Here is a 16,132-nt window from a genome sequence, read left to right as displayed (position 1 = left end):
ATGAGGAGCAGGGTAAAGATGCCCGGATACGCACAAGGCGTTCATCCCGACACTCCCCGGGCGGCATGAGCCATTCAGCCCACGTCGCTGCCGCCCACTCGAGGCGGAGGGCAGGAGGGATGGCGGGCGGCCAGCATCCCTCCTCCGGGGCCGCGGGGTCAGCCTAGCCCCCGGGGACAGCGGCGAGTGCCCGCCGGGGGTTCCCCCCTTCAGCTGCAGTGCACCCCCCCGTGCCTCCCCATTCCCGGAGCCCGCGGCTTTCCAAACTTTCCGTGTCCGCCGCCGCCGTGATTGGCGCGGCGGAGGCCACCTCCATGCAAATGAAGCCCCGCCGCCCGGCGCCCGCAGATCAATAGGGACGCGGGGGAAGGAGCATGCATTCCGCCCGCCTCGGCGCGGGGAGAGCCGGCCGCCGCACGCCCCCAGCGCCCCCCGAAACTGCCCCCACCGCCGGCTCCCCGCAGGCTGCCGGGGCACCCCCCGCCCCCGCAGCCCCTCTAAAGCGACGGCTTCCCTCCTCTGCTTTCTTATGAACCCAGGATGAGCAGCAAAGAAGAGCCGAGCAAGTGCTGTCCGGCGGCTGCTCCCATCTCCAGTTTCACCATCCAGTCCATCCTGGGCAGCGGCAGCGCCGAGCCCCCCCGGGAAGCCGCGGACAGAGCGCCCGCCTGGCCCGCCCGCGCCCGGACCCTGTCCCTGTCCTCGGAGGACGAGGAGCCGGAGGAGAGCTGGAAGCACCGCGGCTGCTTCTGCCCCGAGGCTCAGGGCCCCGCCGAGGCGTGCCGCAAGCACCAGCCCCCCCTCAGCTTCACCTGTCTCGGTGAGTAGCGCACGGATGGGACGGGGCGGACGGGAAGGGCCGCGGGTCCGGCCCCCGGCGGGAAGAGGGAGGCGGGAGCACGCCGCACCGTCTCGGGGCACAGAGTGTTTGCGCCGTCCGTGGGGGAAGCGGGGAGGAAGGGATTCCAGGAAAAATTGGGTGTTTTTTAAAAAAAATCTTTTCCATCTCATCCGGCGTTGATTTCCCCGAGGGATGCGGCGCGATGGATAACGCTCGTTTTCTTAGATTCTGATTACAGCGCTCGGGCACGGGGAAGAACGGCGCTTATTTATTTATAGTTTTTAGCATTATTTCTGAATAAACGGTCTGTGAAATGCCATGCTGTAAAGTAAAATTTGCCGGCTCGTGTCGGATAGGAAGATTGGTACTCAGCTCTTTTCACTGTGGCACGCACACCCACCTGTCCGTCCGTCCGTCCATCCATCCATCCATCCATCCATCCATCCATCCATCCATCCATCCATCCATCCATCCATGGCACAGGGATACCCAGAAGGGGATCGCTTCCCCCGGTGCCGATTGTGTGTTCCCCCGGGGGCAGAGGCGGCGGGTGCCTGCCCGGGGTCTCGCCCCGGTGCTTTTTCCCTGCGGGCCGGGGGTCTCGGCCGTCGGGGGTCCCGGTGCCGGCCGCCGTGCGACCCCCGCGCTGTCGCTCTGTTGCAGGCAGCGCCAAGGGGAGCGGAGCGGCGGCGGCGGGCAGCGGGGAGCGGGGGCCCTTCCTCTCGCCCCCCCAGCAGGACTGTAAGGACGAGAAGGAGAAGCCGCTGGGACCCTCCTCGCCGTCCTGCGGGGAGCGGCAGCGCGAAGGCGGGGACCGGCAGGCCGGCGCCGCCAAGAAGAAGACGCGCACGGTGTTCAGCCGCTCGCAGGTCTATCAGCTGGAGTCCACCTTCGACATGAAGCGCTACCTGAGCAGCTCGGAGCGGGCCTGCCTGGCCTCCAGCCTGCAGCTCACCGAGACCCAGGTGAAGACGTGGTTCCAGAACCGCAGGAACAAGTGGAAACGGCAGCTCTCGGCCGAGCTGGAGGCGGCCAACATGGCCCACGCCTCGGCGCAGACTCTGGTGGGGATGCCGCTGGTGTTCAGAGACAATTCCCTCCTGCGAGTGCCGGTGCCCCGGTCCATCGCCTTCCCCGCTCCTCTCTACTACCCCGGCAGCAACCTCTCGGCCTTACCGCTCTACAACCTCTACAACAAGATCGACTACTGAGCCCCGCGCCCCCCGCCCCGTCGGGACCCGCAGCGGGAGCGGGGCCGGGGCTCCGTGCGGGGCTCTCGGGCCGCCCCCATGGAGGGGACGCAGCCCCGAAACTGATGGGAGGGACGGGCAAACGGAGAGCCCGGGGCGCCGGGGGCACCCCCGCTCTCCCCTCCTGCCATCCTGTCGCTTGAAAAGAAAAAAAAATTAATTAAAAAAAAGCGTTATTTCAGATCTGTAAATATTTTTAAAGAAAGTAAGAAAGAAAAAAAAAATTAAAGCGTTTTAAGCCTCGTTTGTAAATTTGCCACCTCGGTCGCGTGTTTCCGAGGGGGAACGGGGGTGTCCTGAAGCCGGGCCGGGAATGGCCCGGGAGATGCACGGGAGAGCCAAAACGACTCGTAACGCCGAGGGTTTGTTTTGACGGAATTTTTGCTCCTTATCTCGTTTCGTTTTGCTCCTTATCTCGTTTCCTGCAGGGAATCCCAGCCGGGCCCGACCGTCCGCCCGCACCGGGGGCTCGCTGCTCTTCTCCCGGCTGGGAGATGAGGGGCAATCCCCGAAAAGTTTCGTTAAACGGGGACTTTTTTTTCCAGTTTTTTGAGTGTTTCAGTGGAAGCCGCGGTGATGGGCTCGGTGCTACCGGGGCTGGTCCCTGCTCTACGCGGGCCGGACTCGCACTGGGCATCCTCGACGGCTCCGCACGGGACACGGCCTCGGTGGGTCAGCCCAGACCCGTAAATCCCGCGGATAGGGGCGATTAAACTGCGGCCACCGGCTCCGTGCCGAGCGCCGGGGCTGTAACAGCGACAGCAACGAGGACAGCGAAAAACAAACGCCCGAAAACCAGAGAAATTAAATATCCGAAGGGATAAATAAGGCGTTTTTCCGTGCGGGGAAGGAGAACGCTCTCCCCGCGCTCCACAGCCGGTGTTTGAGCCGCAGCCCCGGGGTAGCGGCAGCCGGGCCGGGGAACACAGCCCCGCTCTGTCGCTCCGCCTTTCGGACTCTATTTTTAGGGGTAATAACTCGTATTTCGGGTTTTATCCCTTCGCATCGCTGCAGCCCAGCAGCAGCCTCTCTTTCCGAGCTGTTTCCCCGGAGGTATCTCCCGGTCCCCTCCGTTATCAGCCGGGCCGGGACGGGGAGAAGGCAGAGCTCCCCTCACGGTGCCACTGCCCCGGCAGCGGCGAACTACAGCTCCCGGCATGCCCCGCGGCGGGCTCGCGGCGCACGTCGGGCACGCAGCGCCACGCGCGTTCGAACCGGCCAATCGCGGGGGGCGGGCGGCAGTGCGCGCGCGCGGGCGGCGGCGGTGGCGGCTGAGGTGAGGCCGGGACCGGGGCCGGGAATTCGGGACCGGGGTTCGGGTTGAGGGTTTGGGGTCGGGGATCCGGGACCCTGGGCACAGCCGAACCCTCCCTCCCGGCCGCGTGTTCGTTCCCGGTGCGGCGCCCTCCGTGCCTGGCTGCCAGGCCTTTCCCTCACTCTCTTCCTTCCCCGCAGCGTTTTCCTCACCCCGGCGCTCCTCACAGGGACCGAGGCCTCGGCGCTGCCCGGACTCTGAAAGCTTTTCCTTGGCGGCCCGTGGAGCAGCGGGAGGAGCTCGTTCAGCATGAAAACGGTACTTTTGAGTTTCGTGTTTTGTGAATAAAAGCGCGGGAGGGGATTCCCGAGGCTCTCAGCGGAGCATTCTGCTTTGTTCCGTCTCCTCCGTCCACCTGGGTGACACCTGTGCCAAGAGGAGCTATAAAAGCACAGGTTTCTTGCTTGCTCACTATAAATTTTTTTTCCCATTTTTTTTTTTTGCCAAACTGAACCCCGTGGTTAACTCAGAATCGCCATTTTAGCAGCATGTGCTTTCTCTGTAATATTTAAAAGTTTTTTTTCCTCAACATTTCACCAGGACTTTATTGTTTGACACGGGCACAGCGCTGTGGTTTGGAATCCTGGTTGTGTTTTTATGAAAGTGTGGGTCTTTTTTTTTTTTTTTTTTTTTTACCATGTGTAAGAGGCAGGATATACTTAAATTCTGATATTATGAACACTGTTAAAAATATCTTTGGGACATCCTTCCAGGTTTCATGTGTGAGTAGCTTTGCCTCCTGGAGTTGCTTTTGGGCTGGTTAGTAATTTGTACCAGGCCTCAAATAATACAGGAACTTGTACCTCAAATCTCATGTTTTGTTATTTGAGCTTTCTGGCACAGTAATAAGCTTGTCCAACTTAATTGCCTCAGTTGTTCTGAATTCCTTTAGGTTTTGTGTCTCTGGACCTGCATCTGAAACACCCTCAGCAGGTGCTGCTGAATTCCAAGTAACATTCCCATGGAAAGATGTGTGGCACAACCTCAAGCCTCTCTTTCCCCAAGTGTTCCCAAAGCAGGGCTGAAAAAGGGGCTGAGAAAGAAGCTTCTCTATTATTAAAAGGGTTTTTTCCCCTCAACTTCATGCTTTAATAGCAGAAATAGCACTTTATGTTGACACAGTGGTTGTTTTTTGTGTTTTTTGAAGGGTGTCTTAGCAAAGCTCCCACTCAGGAAATCTCTCCAGTGCAGGAATGTTTGTTCCTCACTTTATTACACAACCTGATGTTGTTTAGCTGCTGACAAGCACTGACCTGGAACCACTGTGCCCTAAATTTGTACCTTGCCCTGTCTGCTTCTTATCTCCCAGTTTATTCTCAGAGATGATTTATTCCTGATTTATTCTCTTACCTTGGCAGTTGTGCATACAAATTCTGCAACAGAGTTACAGAAAATCTGAGCTAGTCCACTGCTCTGCCCCTTTAGCAGAAGGTAAATGTGCTGTGGAGACCTTGAGAAACCTTGAGAAGAGGCTGTGGTTGTTTTGGTGGTTGTTTTGTGGATGTGTAACCAGCACTTTCTTCTTCCAGAGTGTTTGTAAGGCCTGAGCTCTTTTCCTGGTGAAATTTGCAGTTCATAACTTCTGCTGTCCTTGGAAGTTTTCAACAAACTGGTCCTGGATTGGGAGCGCTGCATTTACCTTTTGATTGAATTGTTGATGTTTTTTCCTGGTCACATCCCTGTTCTGTGGTCACTCCACATTTCAGAACTTCACAAAACAAAACTTTCCTTTCTTTACCTGCTCTTTGGATTCTAAGAGAGGGGGAAAAACAATCTTCAAGCTTTTTGTTGCACATATTTCACAGCATCTTGGAAGCCTAAAGGTCTGAAAGTTGCACAGTGCCCAGAGTTACATAAAAGATGATCCAGTTGAAATTCTTGGGAGTGTGTGGCAGTCACACCAATCCAGGAGCAAACCAACACTTTTTGGAGTTTTCAAATCCCAATTCCTTTCTCCTAATACATATTTTTAAAAGTGACTTCTTGATGTTCACAGTAACTTATAAATACTTCAAAAATCACAGCTACCACACTCAGCAGAGTGAGGGAAATACTTTTGTAAGTAACAATAGCTCAGCTTATAGGTTATAATAATGATCATAATATTTTTGTGTTGTTTATACATGTTGCATTTGATATTTAAATGCTCTCTGTAGAGAAAAGCACTTATTGAGGTTTTGGACAGGGATTGGCATCTTGAATTTTAGAGTTTGGAGACATTTGGGTGTTCTGAAGCTGTTCTGTGTAAAATCCAGTGAAGTTTTAAGCTGCCTTTCAGAGGGCTCAGTCTTGTTCCCTTGCTAGGCCTGTGTTGTTGCAGTCACTAAATTTGCATCTGTGCCTTATTGTCTGCAGATGACAGGATCAAACGAGTTCAAGCTCAACCAAACTCCAGATGATGGGATTTCATCAGTGAAGTTTAGTCCAAACACTTCTCAGTTCCTGCTGGTTTCATCCTGGGACACGACTGTGCGGCTCTATGATGTCCCTGCCAACACCATGAGACTCAAGTATCAGCATTCAGGAGCTGTCCTGGACTGTGCTTTTTATGTAAGTGTGGAGGGCTTTTTTAATTATTATTTTACAAAATAGGAGCAATTGTCAGTCCCTGAAATTAAAGAGAGGCCTACCAGTGATTTTTTTCACTGAATGGTTTGTCATGTGGCTGCTGCTGTGCTGTGGATCAACACTCAGGTTCTCAAATGGTGTCTCCCTTCTAAATCAGTTTTAGCATTATCCTGCACCTAGATGGGACTTAGGTTGGCAGTCATTTAAAATATGAAGAAATGGAAATTATTTGGTCCAGCCTGAATCTGCCTTTTTAAAATTTATTTTTGTTTTACTTCTAAACTAAAAAATTCATATTGCTCAAAGCACTTAAACATTTTGTAAAGCTTCTGTCTGTTTAAATCTGTTTACATCAGACTTTAACATTTGTGTCTGAATTCCTGTCTTCCCAAAACTCCTGAAAGCAAGTCCTGTGTTATGAGTTCAGGATGCTGGATGCAGAGCAGCCATGGAAACTTAATAAAGTAAATTTTATGTTTTATAGGATCCTACCCATGCCTGGAGTGGGGGGCTGGATCAGCAACTGAAAATGCACGACTTAAACACGGACCAAGGTGAGCAGATTGAACTGTGAGTGCTGTCAGCAGCTGGGCTGAGCTTCAGGTTTATGTACTTACATGCACAGAGCATTCTTCATTCAGGCTCTATAGCTGGGGGATATTGAAGTATCTGCAGAATAACCAGTGACCCTAATAAGGACCACCTAAAAACCTGGAAGAATTTGGCATTGCCAGAAGGTTTGGTGGCTGCTTGCAGGGTGCATTGAATTGGTTTTCTGATGATAATCCTGCCCTGCCACAGGCTGCAGTGGCTCAGTTAGGGGGAAGTAGCCAAGCTGAACTAAAGCTGAACATTTTGTTTTTCAGAGATTTGTAGTTTGGATGTATTTAGAATGATCTTTTATGGCAGAGGATATATGGAGCTTTTGCTTTGTCAGTCATGGCCTTGTGCTATAGATTTTTTATAAGAAAACATTGCTTGAAATTAACAGTTCCAGTGCCTTGCTGGTGCAGAATATGGAATTGGTTTGTCTCACCTTTTTGTGTGTTTTTAGTGTTAAAGAGAAAAGCAAATTTCAGCCAGTCACCAGCACCTGCCAATAGCCAGGGCTTGGCAAATCAGTGTGTGCAGTAATGGTACCAAAAAGCTCAAATAATTCTGCCATAGCTGACTTCCTACAAGTATTTTAATATTTTCATTAAGGTTCTCATTGCTTTCTCTTGTCATATTATTGATGCACACAAGCTTAAGTTGCTTTATGTGTTAGTGTGTTTGTCAGTGTGATACCAGTGGGTGCTTTATGCCTTTAAAGATCTCTCTTAAATTCTTTAATCCTAAGCTCAAGCTCATAAATTTAAATGTAACAGTGCTGATCTTTGCAAAAGTTATGCTTCTGAAGGCTGAACTATCCTTACAGGGACTTCTGGCATAGAAGTGCACCTGTAGAGTGTCAGAAAATGCTTTGTGCTGCAGTGGTGTTCTTTTGCAAAATTTTGTGTTTTCTTACAGAAAACCTTGTTGGTGCCCACGATGCTCCTATCAGGTGTGTGGAGTATTGCCCAGAAGTGAATGTCATGGTGACTGGCAGCTGGGACCAAACTGTCAAACTCTGGGATCCCAGAACTCCCTGCAATGCAGGAACCTTCTCCCAGCCTGAAAAGGTGAGTGGAGCACCCCAGGTGCTGAATAATGGGATAATAATTCATCCTGGGCCTGGAACACCACAAGGACACTGCCTTGGGCTGAAGCTGTGAAGCTGTGAGCTGAATTTGTGAAGTTATATTTAATGTTTTTTAAACTGGGTGGAAGTGTAGCATTTTACATGATTGGTACTCAATGTATTGCTATTTTTGGTGAGCCCTTTGAGCTTTCCTCAGTGTTCCTCCATTCTTGGTGCTTGTGCTGGACCACTTTCTTTAAATTTCAAATAAATTTGAAGGAAAGCCAAGCATCTTGGTTTAATTGTAAAATGCACATTTTATTTCCTTAAATGTTAAGATTTTAGGTATATCAGACCTTGGCAGTCCTAAGGTGTGATTGTTTTGGAATGTGCACAGAGAAATATCTATGTAGGAGATCTTTTTTGTTGCCTGAAATAATATTTTTGGTTTTTACTTGTGTTCAAAAAATTGAACAGAATTGCTTGGTTTGTAATTTGCCTGTTTTGTATTAATGCCTAGTAAATTTGGATATTCTCCTAAAGCTGAAATCCTCCGTGCTAATGGGAGACTCAGAGAAATAAGGTAAAATGGGATGATGTTTTCAGCTTTTTTTCTAATGGCCACATGATGTGTTAACTTCTCATGCTGCTTACAGAAAGAATTGACAGAAATTCCTGTTTTTTTCTGCAGAGACTCCTAAACACAGGCTGGCTTGCTGGATAATTTTACATATGATTTTTTTTTTTTTTGCCTGTACCTTTTAAAAATTTCATTTAGCTCTGTGACATCCTATTGTCAAGTCCTAATTATGAGCCATCATTACCTTCCCTTTGCCCCTAAATAGCTCTTACTTTTGTTCCAGCAGAGCTGGATCTACTCCTGGCCAGACCTTTGTGCAGAATAAAGTAATTGCATTATTTCTAGTTTTGATTTATAGATGTATGTAGCATGTAAAGAACTGTGATAAATTGCTGACAGAATACCCTATAATGGACAGGCCCAGTGAATCAAGCTGCTCATTGGTTCAGCAAGGTTCATTATGTCATTTTTTTAATGCTGCCTTTGATGAATGTGTACACCTACTCCACTGCATGACAACGGTTTCAATTGATTTATGGCTGTGTGCTGGAGAAAGAACACTCACTGTACAGGTGTGACATCAGTTTGTGAAGAAGATTTAAGATATTTGATGTTCTTTATGCCTTTGTTTCCCTATATGTACACAAACATATTTTATATAGTGTTTATGAATATTTCTGGACTGATTTTTACATCAATAACAAAAAACTGTCTTGTTAAAATGTGTAACTACTGTTGGCTCCCAGTTTTCTTACCCTTTTTAGGAGTAATTGGGATCATCAGAAATTTTGGACAGCTGCTATGTGAATATTTAAGACTTTTCCCATCTTAAAATCTCAGTCTTAACAGTTCTGTAATCACATTTTAGAGAAGAAATCATGCTGGGTGGATGAGGATTGGTTAAAGAAAGCTTTTTTTATCTTTATGTATACATGCACACCTGTCTGCTTAGCTTTTTATTAGAAATTAACTTTTTCAAAATGTATTTGTAGCAAATGAGGAGAAAATTTGTTGAGTGTGATGTTTCAGTGCAGTCTTAGCAGAACCAAGCAGCTTTGGGCTTCATCAGAGAACCACAAAGTGAAACTAAATAAAATCATCCAAGCACGTGCCAAAAGCAAGCTGATTCCCTCTGGCAGGACAGCAGGTCTCTTACACTTTTAATTCCTGATCTGAGGAGTACCCAGGGTCTGTTTGCTGTGTGTTTGGCTGCATTTGATCACTGGGAAAAGCTCATTCTTGTTTGCTCTTGTAAAGCAGCTCTTGGTAGCTGGATTCCATCTGCTTATGTATCAACAACTTGGAATTCATTCTGTGGCACAGGCTTTTTTTGACTAAACCTCTTCCCTTTTTCTTGTATTTTTGTTTTGCTGGTTTTGTTTTTTTTTTACACATTACAGATGAACTGCACCCCAAGCAATAGCTGGAAACAACAATTCATGCACTAAATATTTTCATATGAAATCTGATAAGCCAAAATTTCCCACTGAGCCAAGTTTTGGGGTAGAGTTAACATTCCAAGCCATTATCTTATTTTTTTAATATGTCAAGCATATTGCTCTCTTCAAATTCACTTCATTTTGTTAAAGTAAACAAAGTAATGTTAATGATCTCTTGGCAATTTATTTTATTAAGCTCATCTCAAAATATTCAGTTTATAAAGAAAAATACTTGGTTACCAGGTGGAGGAAAACAGAAGAAAATGTGTCATGTGGTTTTGTAGGACTAAACTGCAGGATCATGAACTGACAGTGGGAATGCAAAACCAAGCCAAGATTAATTCCAATATCCATCACTTGCCCTCCTGTTCCTTTGTATGGGTTTTTCTTTTGCCATTAATTTTGGTAAATTTAATGCCTGAGCTTTTGAATGCTGTACCAGGGTGTTCTCACTAACCAGCTGCACATTCCTGCTGCTTGTCCCAAATTTGGGTTCTAAGTGAAAGCTGAAGGGAATTCTTTGCTGAGCATTCCATGGGAGATGTCACCAGTGGTGTCAGTGCTCATTGCTGACAGCTTATTCTGTCCAAAGAGCAGGGGGGTTTCCAGGCTGATATCAGTGTTAAATACTGTAAATATTCTTTGTTTGATTTTTGGGCTGTGCTCAAATCACCAGGTCAGTAATCCTGTTTTAAAGGAGCCAGTGACACTCTCCCATTTTTTACCAGGAAAAAAGTGAATTCAAAACTTCTTGTATATATAGATCAGCTTAAATATAGTTAACAAAATCACAAATGTTTTTACCACACCTGAGTTTTCTCAATATATAATTACATTAACATACATGTTCTTGTCCCAAATTTGGGTTCTAAATGAAAGCTGAAGGGAATTCTTTGCTGAGCATTCCATGGGAGATGTCACCAGTGGTGTCAGTGCTCATTGCTGACAGCTTATTCTGTCCAAAGAGCAGGGGTGTTTCCAGGCTGATATCAGTGTTAAATACTGTAAATATTCTTTTGGAAGGTCTACACCCTCTCTGTGTCTGGGGACAGGCTGATTGTGGGGACAGCAGGCCGGAGGGTGCTGGTGTGGGATTTGAGGAACATGGGATACGTTCAGCAGCGAAGGGAATCCAGCCTGAAGTACCAGACCCGCTGCATCAGAGCGTTCCCCAACAAACAGGTATGGCAGCAGTGGCACACTCACATTTCTGCTCAATATTCTTCAGGAAAATGGGGGTTTATTTTCAAGTTCATTTTTCTATGGGGGTGTGTTTTGTAATCAAACTCTGGGAGGGGGGAGGCTTCCTGGGGAACATTAATTCTTTTAATGCAGCTTAGCAATGTTTGCCAGTGATTTACCAGCATATTATGTTGTTGTTTTGTTCCTCAAGATTTGTCTTCTTTTTAGAAATAACCTGTTTAATGAATCACAATGCTGACATGTAATTTAAAAAAAAAATCCTTCCCCTCCCGAGTTACAGTAGAAGAGAGAAAGCCAGAATTGGTGGTTCCTAAGCACCTTTTATGCATTGTAACCCTGGGTTTTTGAACAGTCTGTGAACAGAGGCAGGATTAAAACTGCATAAATGTCATTTATATATTTTTCTTTTTTTCTTCTCTGAGACTGTGGCATGCACTGCAGAACCCTGGATCCATTATCCAGGGGGAATTGTGCAATTCAGGTGCTCCTGCAGCTGTTCTGTGCGAGTTAACGTGGTGTGTCTGTGGTATTTCTTTTTTCAAGGAAAGCAAGAAGATTGGCTTTCTCTGCCAAACTAATTTGTAGGGGAATTTTCCCTTGTACAGAGTGATAGTACAGGAATTGCAAGACCTAGTTACTTGTTCTTGAACTGGCATGAATGCTTTGTCCATTTTCAGTTCTAGTTATAGTAAAACAAGCTGATCTTCCAGATTGTATTGTATGATGGATTTTAAAGAGCCCTGTTATAGCTAGATATCATTGCAATCCTATTTCTGAAAAGATCTATTATGGACTTAACTCAAAAGTGATAATAAAAGCATCTCAGGTTGCTCCAAGTCAGGACTGTAATTAACTGGATAAGTGAACACAACTTGTAATCAAGTTTCACTGAAAATACTATTTCAGCTTGAGTGTTTAGTTGTTAGTATAAAGCTCTGAACTAATTTTAATGTAATGTAATTCTGGAACTAAATCGTCCTGTGAGTATCTCTCATATTTCAGATATTTAGGCCTTGGGGGATAGGTGAGCAAATGCAAGGTGTTCTTATCTCTTGAAATTTTTTTTCCCCAAAGACAAGCTTGTTTTTCAACCTGCAGAAGTAATTACAAGTCTCATTGTCAGCTTTAAACTACAATGCAATGAGAATCTCTCTTAGAAAGCTTTTTTCCAAGCCTTACCACTTTCCTAGAACTAGGCTATGAAATAAAATTGTGTTGCAGTCTTTTCTCCAGTTGTAAACTTCTAAAACATGTAGCTCCAATTTTTTTTCTTTTTTCCTTTTAGGGTTATGTTTTAAGCTCTATTGAAGGTCGTGTAGCTGTGGAATATTTGGATCCAAGCCCAGAAATCCAGAAGAAGAAATATGCATTCAAATGTCACCGTTTGAAGGAGAATAACATCGAGCAGATTTATCCAGTGAATGCCATTTCTTTCCATAATGTCCACAACACGTTTGCTACAGGTAAATACTCAATTAATTGTAACACTTGTCCCAGTTCCTTTAGTTTTGCTCTAAACAGATCAGCCTTTACTTCATATGCCCTGACTTTTTAAGCATCTAAATTGTATTCATGCCATAAGCAAGGTTTTAAAATTATTTGATGCAGTGAGAGTTCTTAACTCTTAATATTTTTTTTTCCCCAAACACAAGCTTGTATTTGGACCTGCGGGTGTGGTGGTGTTTGCAGGAGTCCCAGGATGAGAGAAGAGATGAAAATCTTGACTCCATATTTCAGAAAGCTGATTTATTATTTTATGATATATATTATATTAAAAGAAAATGATAAAAGAATAGAAGAAATAATTTCATCAGAAGGCTGGCACGGAATAGAAAAGAATGGAATGGAATCTTGTGACTGCTCACAGCCTCGACACAGGTGGCTGTCATTGGTCATCAAGTAAAAACAGTTTCACATGCTGGGTAAACAATTCTCCAAATCACATTCCAAAACAGCAAAACATGGAGAAGCTGAAGCTTCTCAGGGGAAAAGATCCTAATGAAAGGATTTTTCATAAAATATGTCTGTGCCATGCAGATGTAATTACAATTCTCACTGTCTGCTTCAGATGTAATCACAAGTCTCACTGTCAGCTTAAAACTACGATGCAGTGAGAATCTCTCTTAGGAAATGTTTTTCTGCCTTACCACTGCCTTAGAATTTAGAGTGCTGTGAGATAAAACTGTATTGCAGTCTGTTCTGCAGTTAACTGCTTTAACAGGGAGTTTGGGAAATGCTCATTGTCAGGAAAAACACAGGGTTGATTCATTCGGCACAGAGCACAAAGTCATTACGAGTAGTTGCCTTTTTTTCCCTCTTCAGTTTTATTCTTTCCCTCAATTACAACTTCTCTCTGGAACCCTGCCTCGCAGGCGGCTCCGACGGCTTTGTGAACATCTGGGACCCCTTCAACAAGAAGAGGCTGTGCCAGTTCCACCGCTACCCCACGAGCATCGCCTCGCTGGCCTTCAGCAACGACGGCACCACGCTGGCCATCGCCTCCTCCTACATGTACGAGATGGACGACATCGAGCACCCCGAGGACGGCATCTACATCCGCCAGGTCACCGACGCCGAGACAAAGCCCAAGTGAGTGCCTGCTTCACCTGCACTTGAGGCTCTCCCAGCCTCCAGCCCAAGAGTTATTAATTTTCCTAAATTCATGAATAGTATTATTGATGGTAGGAGATAGCGCAGCTTGACAGTAGGGCTGGGTTTGATGTTATCTCCTTCACCCAAGCTTTCAATATCCGTAGGTTGATAGACGGCTGATGGATAAAATTGTGCCCGGTTGTTTGGTGGGAGAAGAATGTCAAACTCTTATCCTCTTTCAATAGGTGCTATTATATGAAGCTGTAGAGTTATTGCGAGCTCATTGCTTCAGGAATTGAGTGAAGAATTCAAGAATAATTTATTGGAGTAAATGTTACCGTGTTTGGATATTTAAAACTTGGAATGAATGCAATCTGTCACGCTGAGTATGCACCCAGCTGTCAGAGTGAGCAGTGAATTTAGATTCTCTTCTAGGAGGGTTGTGTGAAATCAAGGGAAAGCTCTCTCAGTTCCTGTGTGTTGGAGTTTGCTGCAGCCCTTTGATAACACACTTCTCTGTCGTTGTTGCTGTCAAAACGAGGCAAGCTGATTGATGGAGGTAAAAATTCCTGTTCAGCTTGCTTTGGCATCAATGTTACATAGAAAAATTGCCATCCCACTGCAGAATTGTGCTGCCCTTAATGATGGAGGCACAGGAGCAGTTGGCTTTATTTTCAAATTCATGTGCCTTATCACTGCTAGGGTTTTGCTCTTCTAGTACTCAGTCTGTCTTACACCTTATCAGGTTGTCTCCATTATTAAAAGTGGCTGTGAAAACAGATTCATAAATGATCAAATTTCTTGGGTTTAAAACCTCAAGATCTTTCCCTCCACTCCCTTAAATGACTTGTCTGTTGCTTTGTAGCAGCAGTTTCATACCTAAAATGATAAGGTATTTATTACTGTATAACTTCCACATCTCTCACTTGGAGATGCTTGTTTTAAAGTAATTTTGATACTCCTAGAAAAGTAAAGCCAGAACTATTTTAGTATTTATTTCTGAGAGTTCCTCAAGTGGAAAAATCCAAATATGATAATTAATTTTTTTAAAAAATCAAATTGTATTTGTTACATACATTTATGGGTTGGTTTGTTTTGTTGTGTTTTTCAAAGCTGATAAAAGAATACTTGCTGCTGTTGGTTTTCTAATAGTAAGAACTACTTTCAGGGTTTTTTCTTTTTATTCATTGCTAGTTAGAGTTGCTAATTCTGTAGCTGCTTCATTCTGCTGTACAAGGAGGTTAATCTACAATTAAACAATATTTCCTCTTGGCCCTCCATTATTTTCTGAAACAGATGGTTCATCATTTCCTGGGCTGTTAAACACAGCAAGGTTAAGGTTAGACTCTTGGGAATCAGCTAGTTTGGAATCTTATTAGGCTGTAGAAGGAAAACTAATAAGAATACTCCTTAATATCATTTTGTGACTGTAAACAATTATTTATTAGCAAACAATTGATCCCAGAAGGGCAAATTGTTTGAGTCAGTAATGAGCTGAGAAAAGACAGAGCATATCTGTGGATTTGGAAAATAATTGTAACGTAATTGCAATGCATTTAGACAGGCATCTTTTTGGACCTGTTTCTATCTTTAAATGAATTTCTGCAAACATTAACGAGGTTTATATGCTTTTCTGACATTTACAAGTTGCTTGTGCCAACCTTAGGGCACTAAGAATGATGGGTATATTTTAGTGGTTCAGTAGTGTGAGTCATCTCTGGTTTATTCTAAAAATAAGTTACTTAGGGCAGAAGACTAATGGCAGTTTCATAGGGATCTCTTTGCATGTTAATTTGAGTCACAGTGTTTCTGCACAATGCATTCTTAGTGCATCAAGATGGTGCCATATTATATAAAGATCACTTTTCTCATCATTAAACTCTTATATTCTGTGTTTTGTACAAGTCAAAGCTGACTTTCTGCTTTCCTAGGATGGTGAATATTCTACCTGCTAATGATTGCTCTAAATATTCTTCCTAAAATGGAGTTTGTTTATTTATTGCAGGTCCACTTAGACTACTGCTGCTGCTCCTTCTCTACAAGAAATGCTCACCTGCTCCTAACAAGGCTCCACTAAAACAAGTGAACAATCTTTGTATTCCTCTTGTTTTTAATTAAGAAATGTTTGTTTGTTTGTTTATTGTAGTTTGTCTAAATCTGTCATTCCTTGCCTGCTTAAAATGTTAGTGAAACTATTTTCTTTATCTGCTGTCTGGAGCTGAATTATTTCAATCCTGTAGATAACCTTTTAAAAATTTAGATATTTTGTAGTATCTGATTATGAAAACTTCCACTGCTTTCTTATTTGTTCAATAAATATCTATAGATTTTTTGAAAATAAATACTTTGTGTAGCAGCCTTTACTGATTTTGAAACAAGTGTTGAGACCAAACCCTTAAATTGTAGGAGTTATTGAGTTCTAGATCTTCCTGATGGAAAAATTTCTGAATCTTTAATCTTTTTCCAGTGAGATGAACCAAGAAATAAAAAGTTTTTTTGTTTGAGTATTACCACTAAAAGCTGTCTCACTTAACTCTGCAGTGCAGACTCACACTGGTAATTTGTATCAGATGTTACTACTTAAATATTAATTTTACAGTGAATAGTAAGGAGGGACAGAAAAGCTGAGGCTTGAGGAAGGTGATTCAGCTGTGGGTATTTTGGATTGGAGATTGGATTCATTC

General features: G+C 44.7%; 2 protein-coding genes across 2 annotated transcripts in view; both read left to right on the top strand.

Annotated features, from left to right (window-relative positions):
• The window catches only part of HMX2 (H6 family homeobox 2), a 6,204-nt gene extending 4,152 nt beyond the window's left edge, over window positions 1-2,052 (top strand). The window contains exons 2-3 of the mRNA XM_063162811.1: window positions 540-820; window positions 1,505-2,052. Coding sequence (XP_063018881.1) covers window positions 541-820; window positions 1,505-2,052 — 828 coding nt within the window. The 5' untranslated portion in view covers window position 540. The remainder of the gene's footprint in view (window positions 1-539; window positions 821-1,504) is intronic.
• A 1,275-nt stretch (window positions 2,053-3,327) lies between these two features.
• BUB3 (BUB3 mitotic checkpoint protein) lies at window positions 3,328-15,790 on the top strand. Its single transcript, XM_063163038.1, has 9 exons — window positions 3,328-3,367; window positions 3,547-3,664; window positions 5,762-5,956; window positions 6,459-6,528; window positions 7,484-7,635; window positions 10,677-10,835; window positions 12,142-12,319; window positions 13,229-13,445; window positions 15,454-15,790. The coding sequence occupies exons 2-9, from the start codon at window positions 3,656-3,658 to the stop codon at window positions 15,461-15,463; spliced, it is 990 nt and encodes a 329-aa protein (XP_063019108.1). The 5' UTR covers window positions 3,328-3,367; window positions 3,547-3,655; the 3' UTR covers window positions 15,464-15,790.
• Window positions 15,791-16,132: the final 342 nt, after the last annotated feature.

The sequence above is a fragment of the Melospiza melodia genome, chromosome 9 (assembly GCF_035770615.1).
Source record: "Melospiza melodia melodia isolate bMelMel2 chromosome 9, bMelMel2.pri, whole genome shotgun sequence".
In the NCBI taxonomy this organism is placed as follows: domain Eukaryota; kingdom Metazoa; phylum Chordata; class Aves; order Passeriformes; family Passerellidae; genus Melospiza; species Melospiza melodia.
The sequence above is the reverse complement of the archived record's forward strand: the minus strand, read 5'-3'. Positions and strand labels throughout refer to the sequence as shown.

Coding starts and splice junctions, on each gene's coding strand:
- BUB3 (XM_063163038.1), top strand. Junction 7,636..10,676: donor CCTTCTCCCAGCCTGAAAAG/GTGAGTGGAGCA, acceptor TTCTTTTGGAAG/GTCTACACCCTCTCTGTGTC. Junction 12,320..13,228: donor CCACAACACGTTTGCTACAG/GTAAATACTCAA, acceptor CCTGCCTCGCAG/GCGGCTCCGACGGCTTTGTG.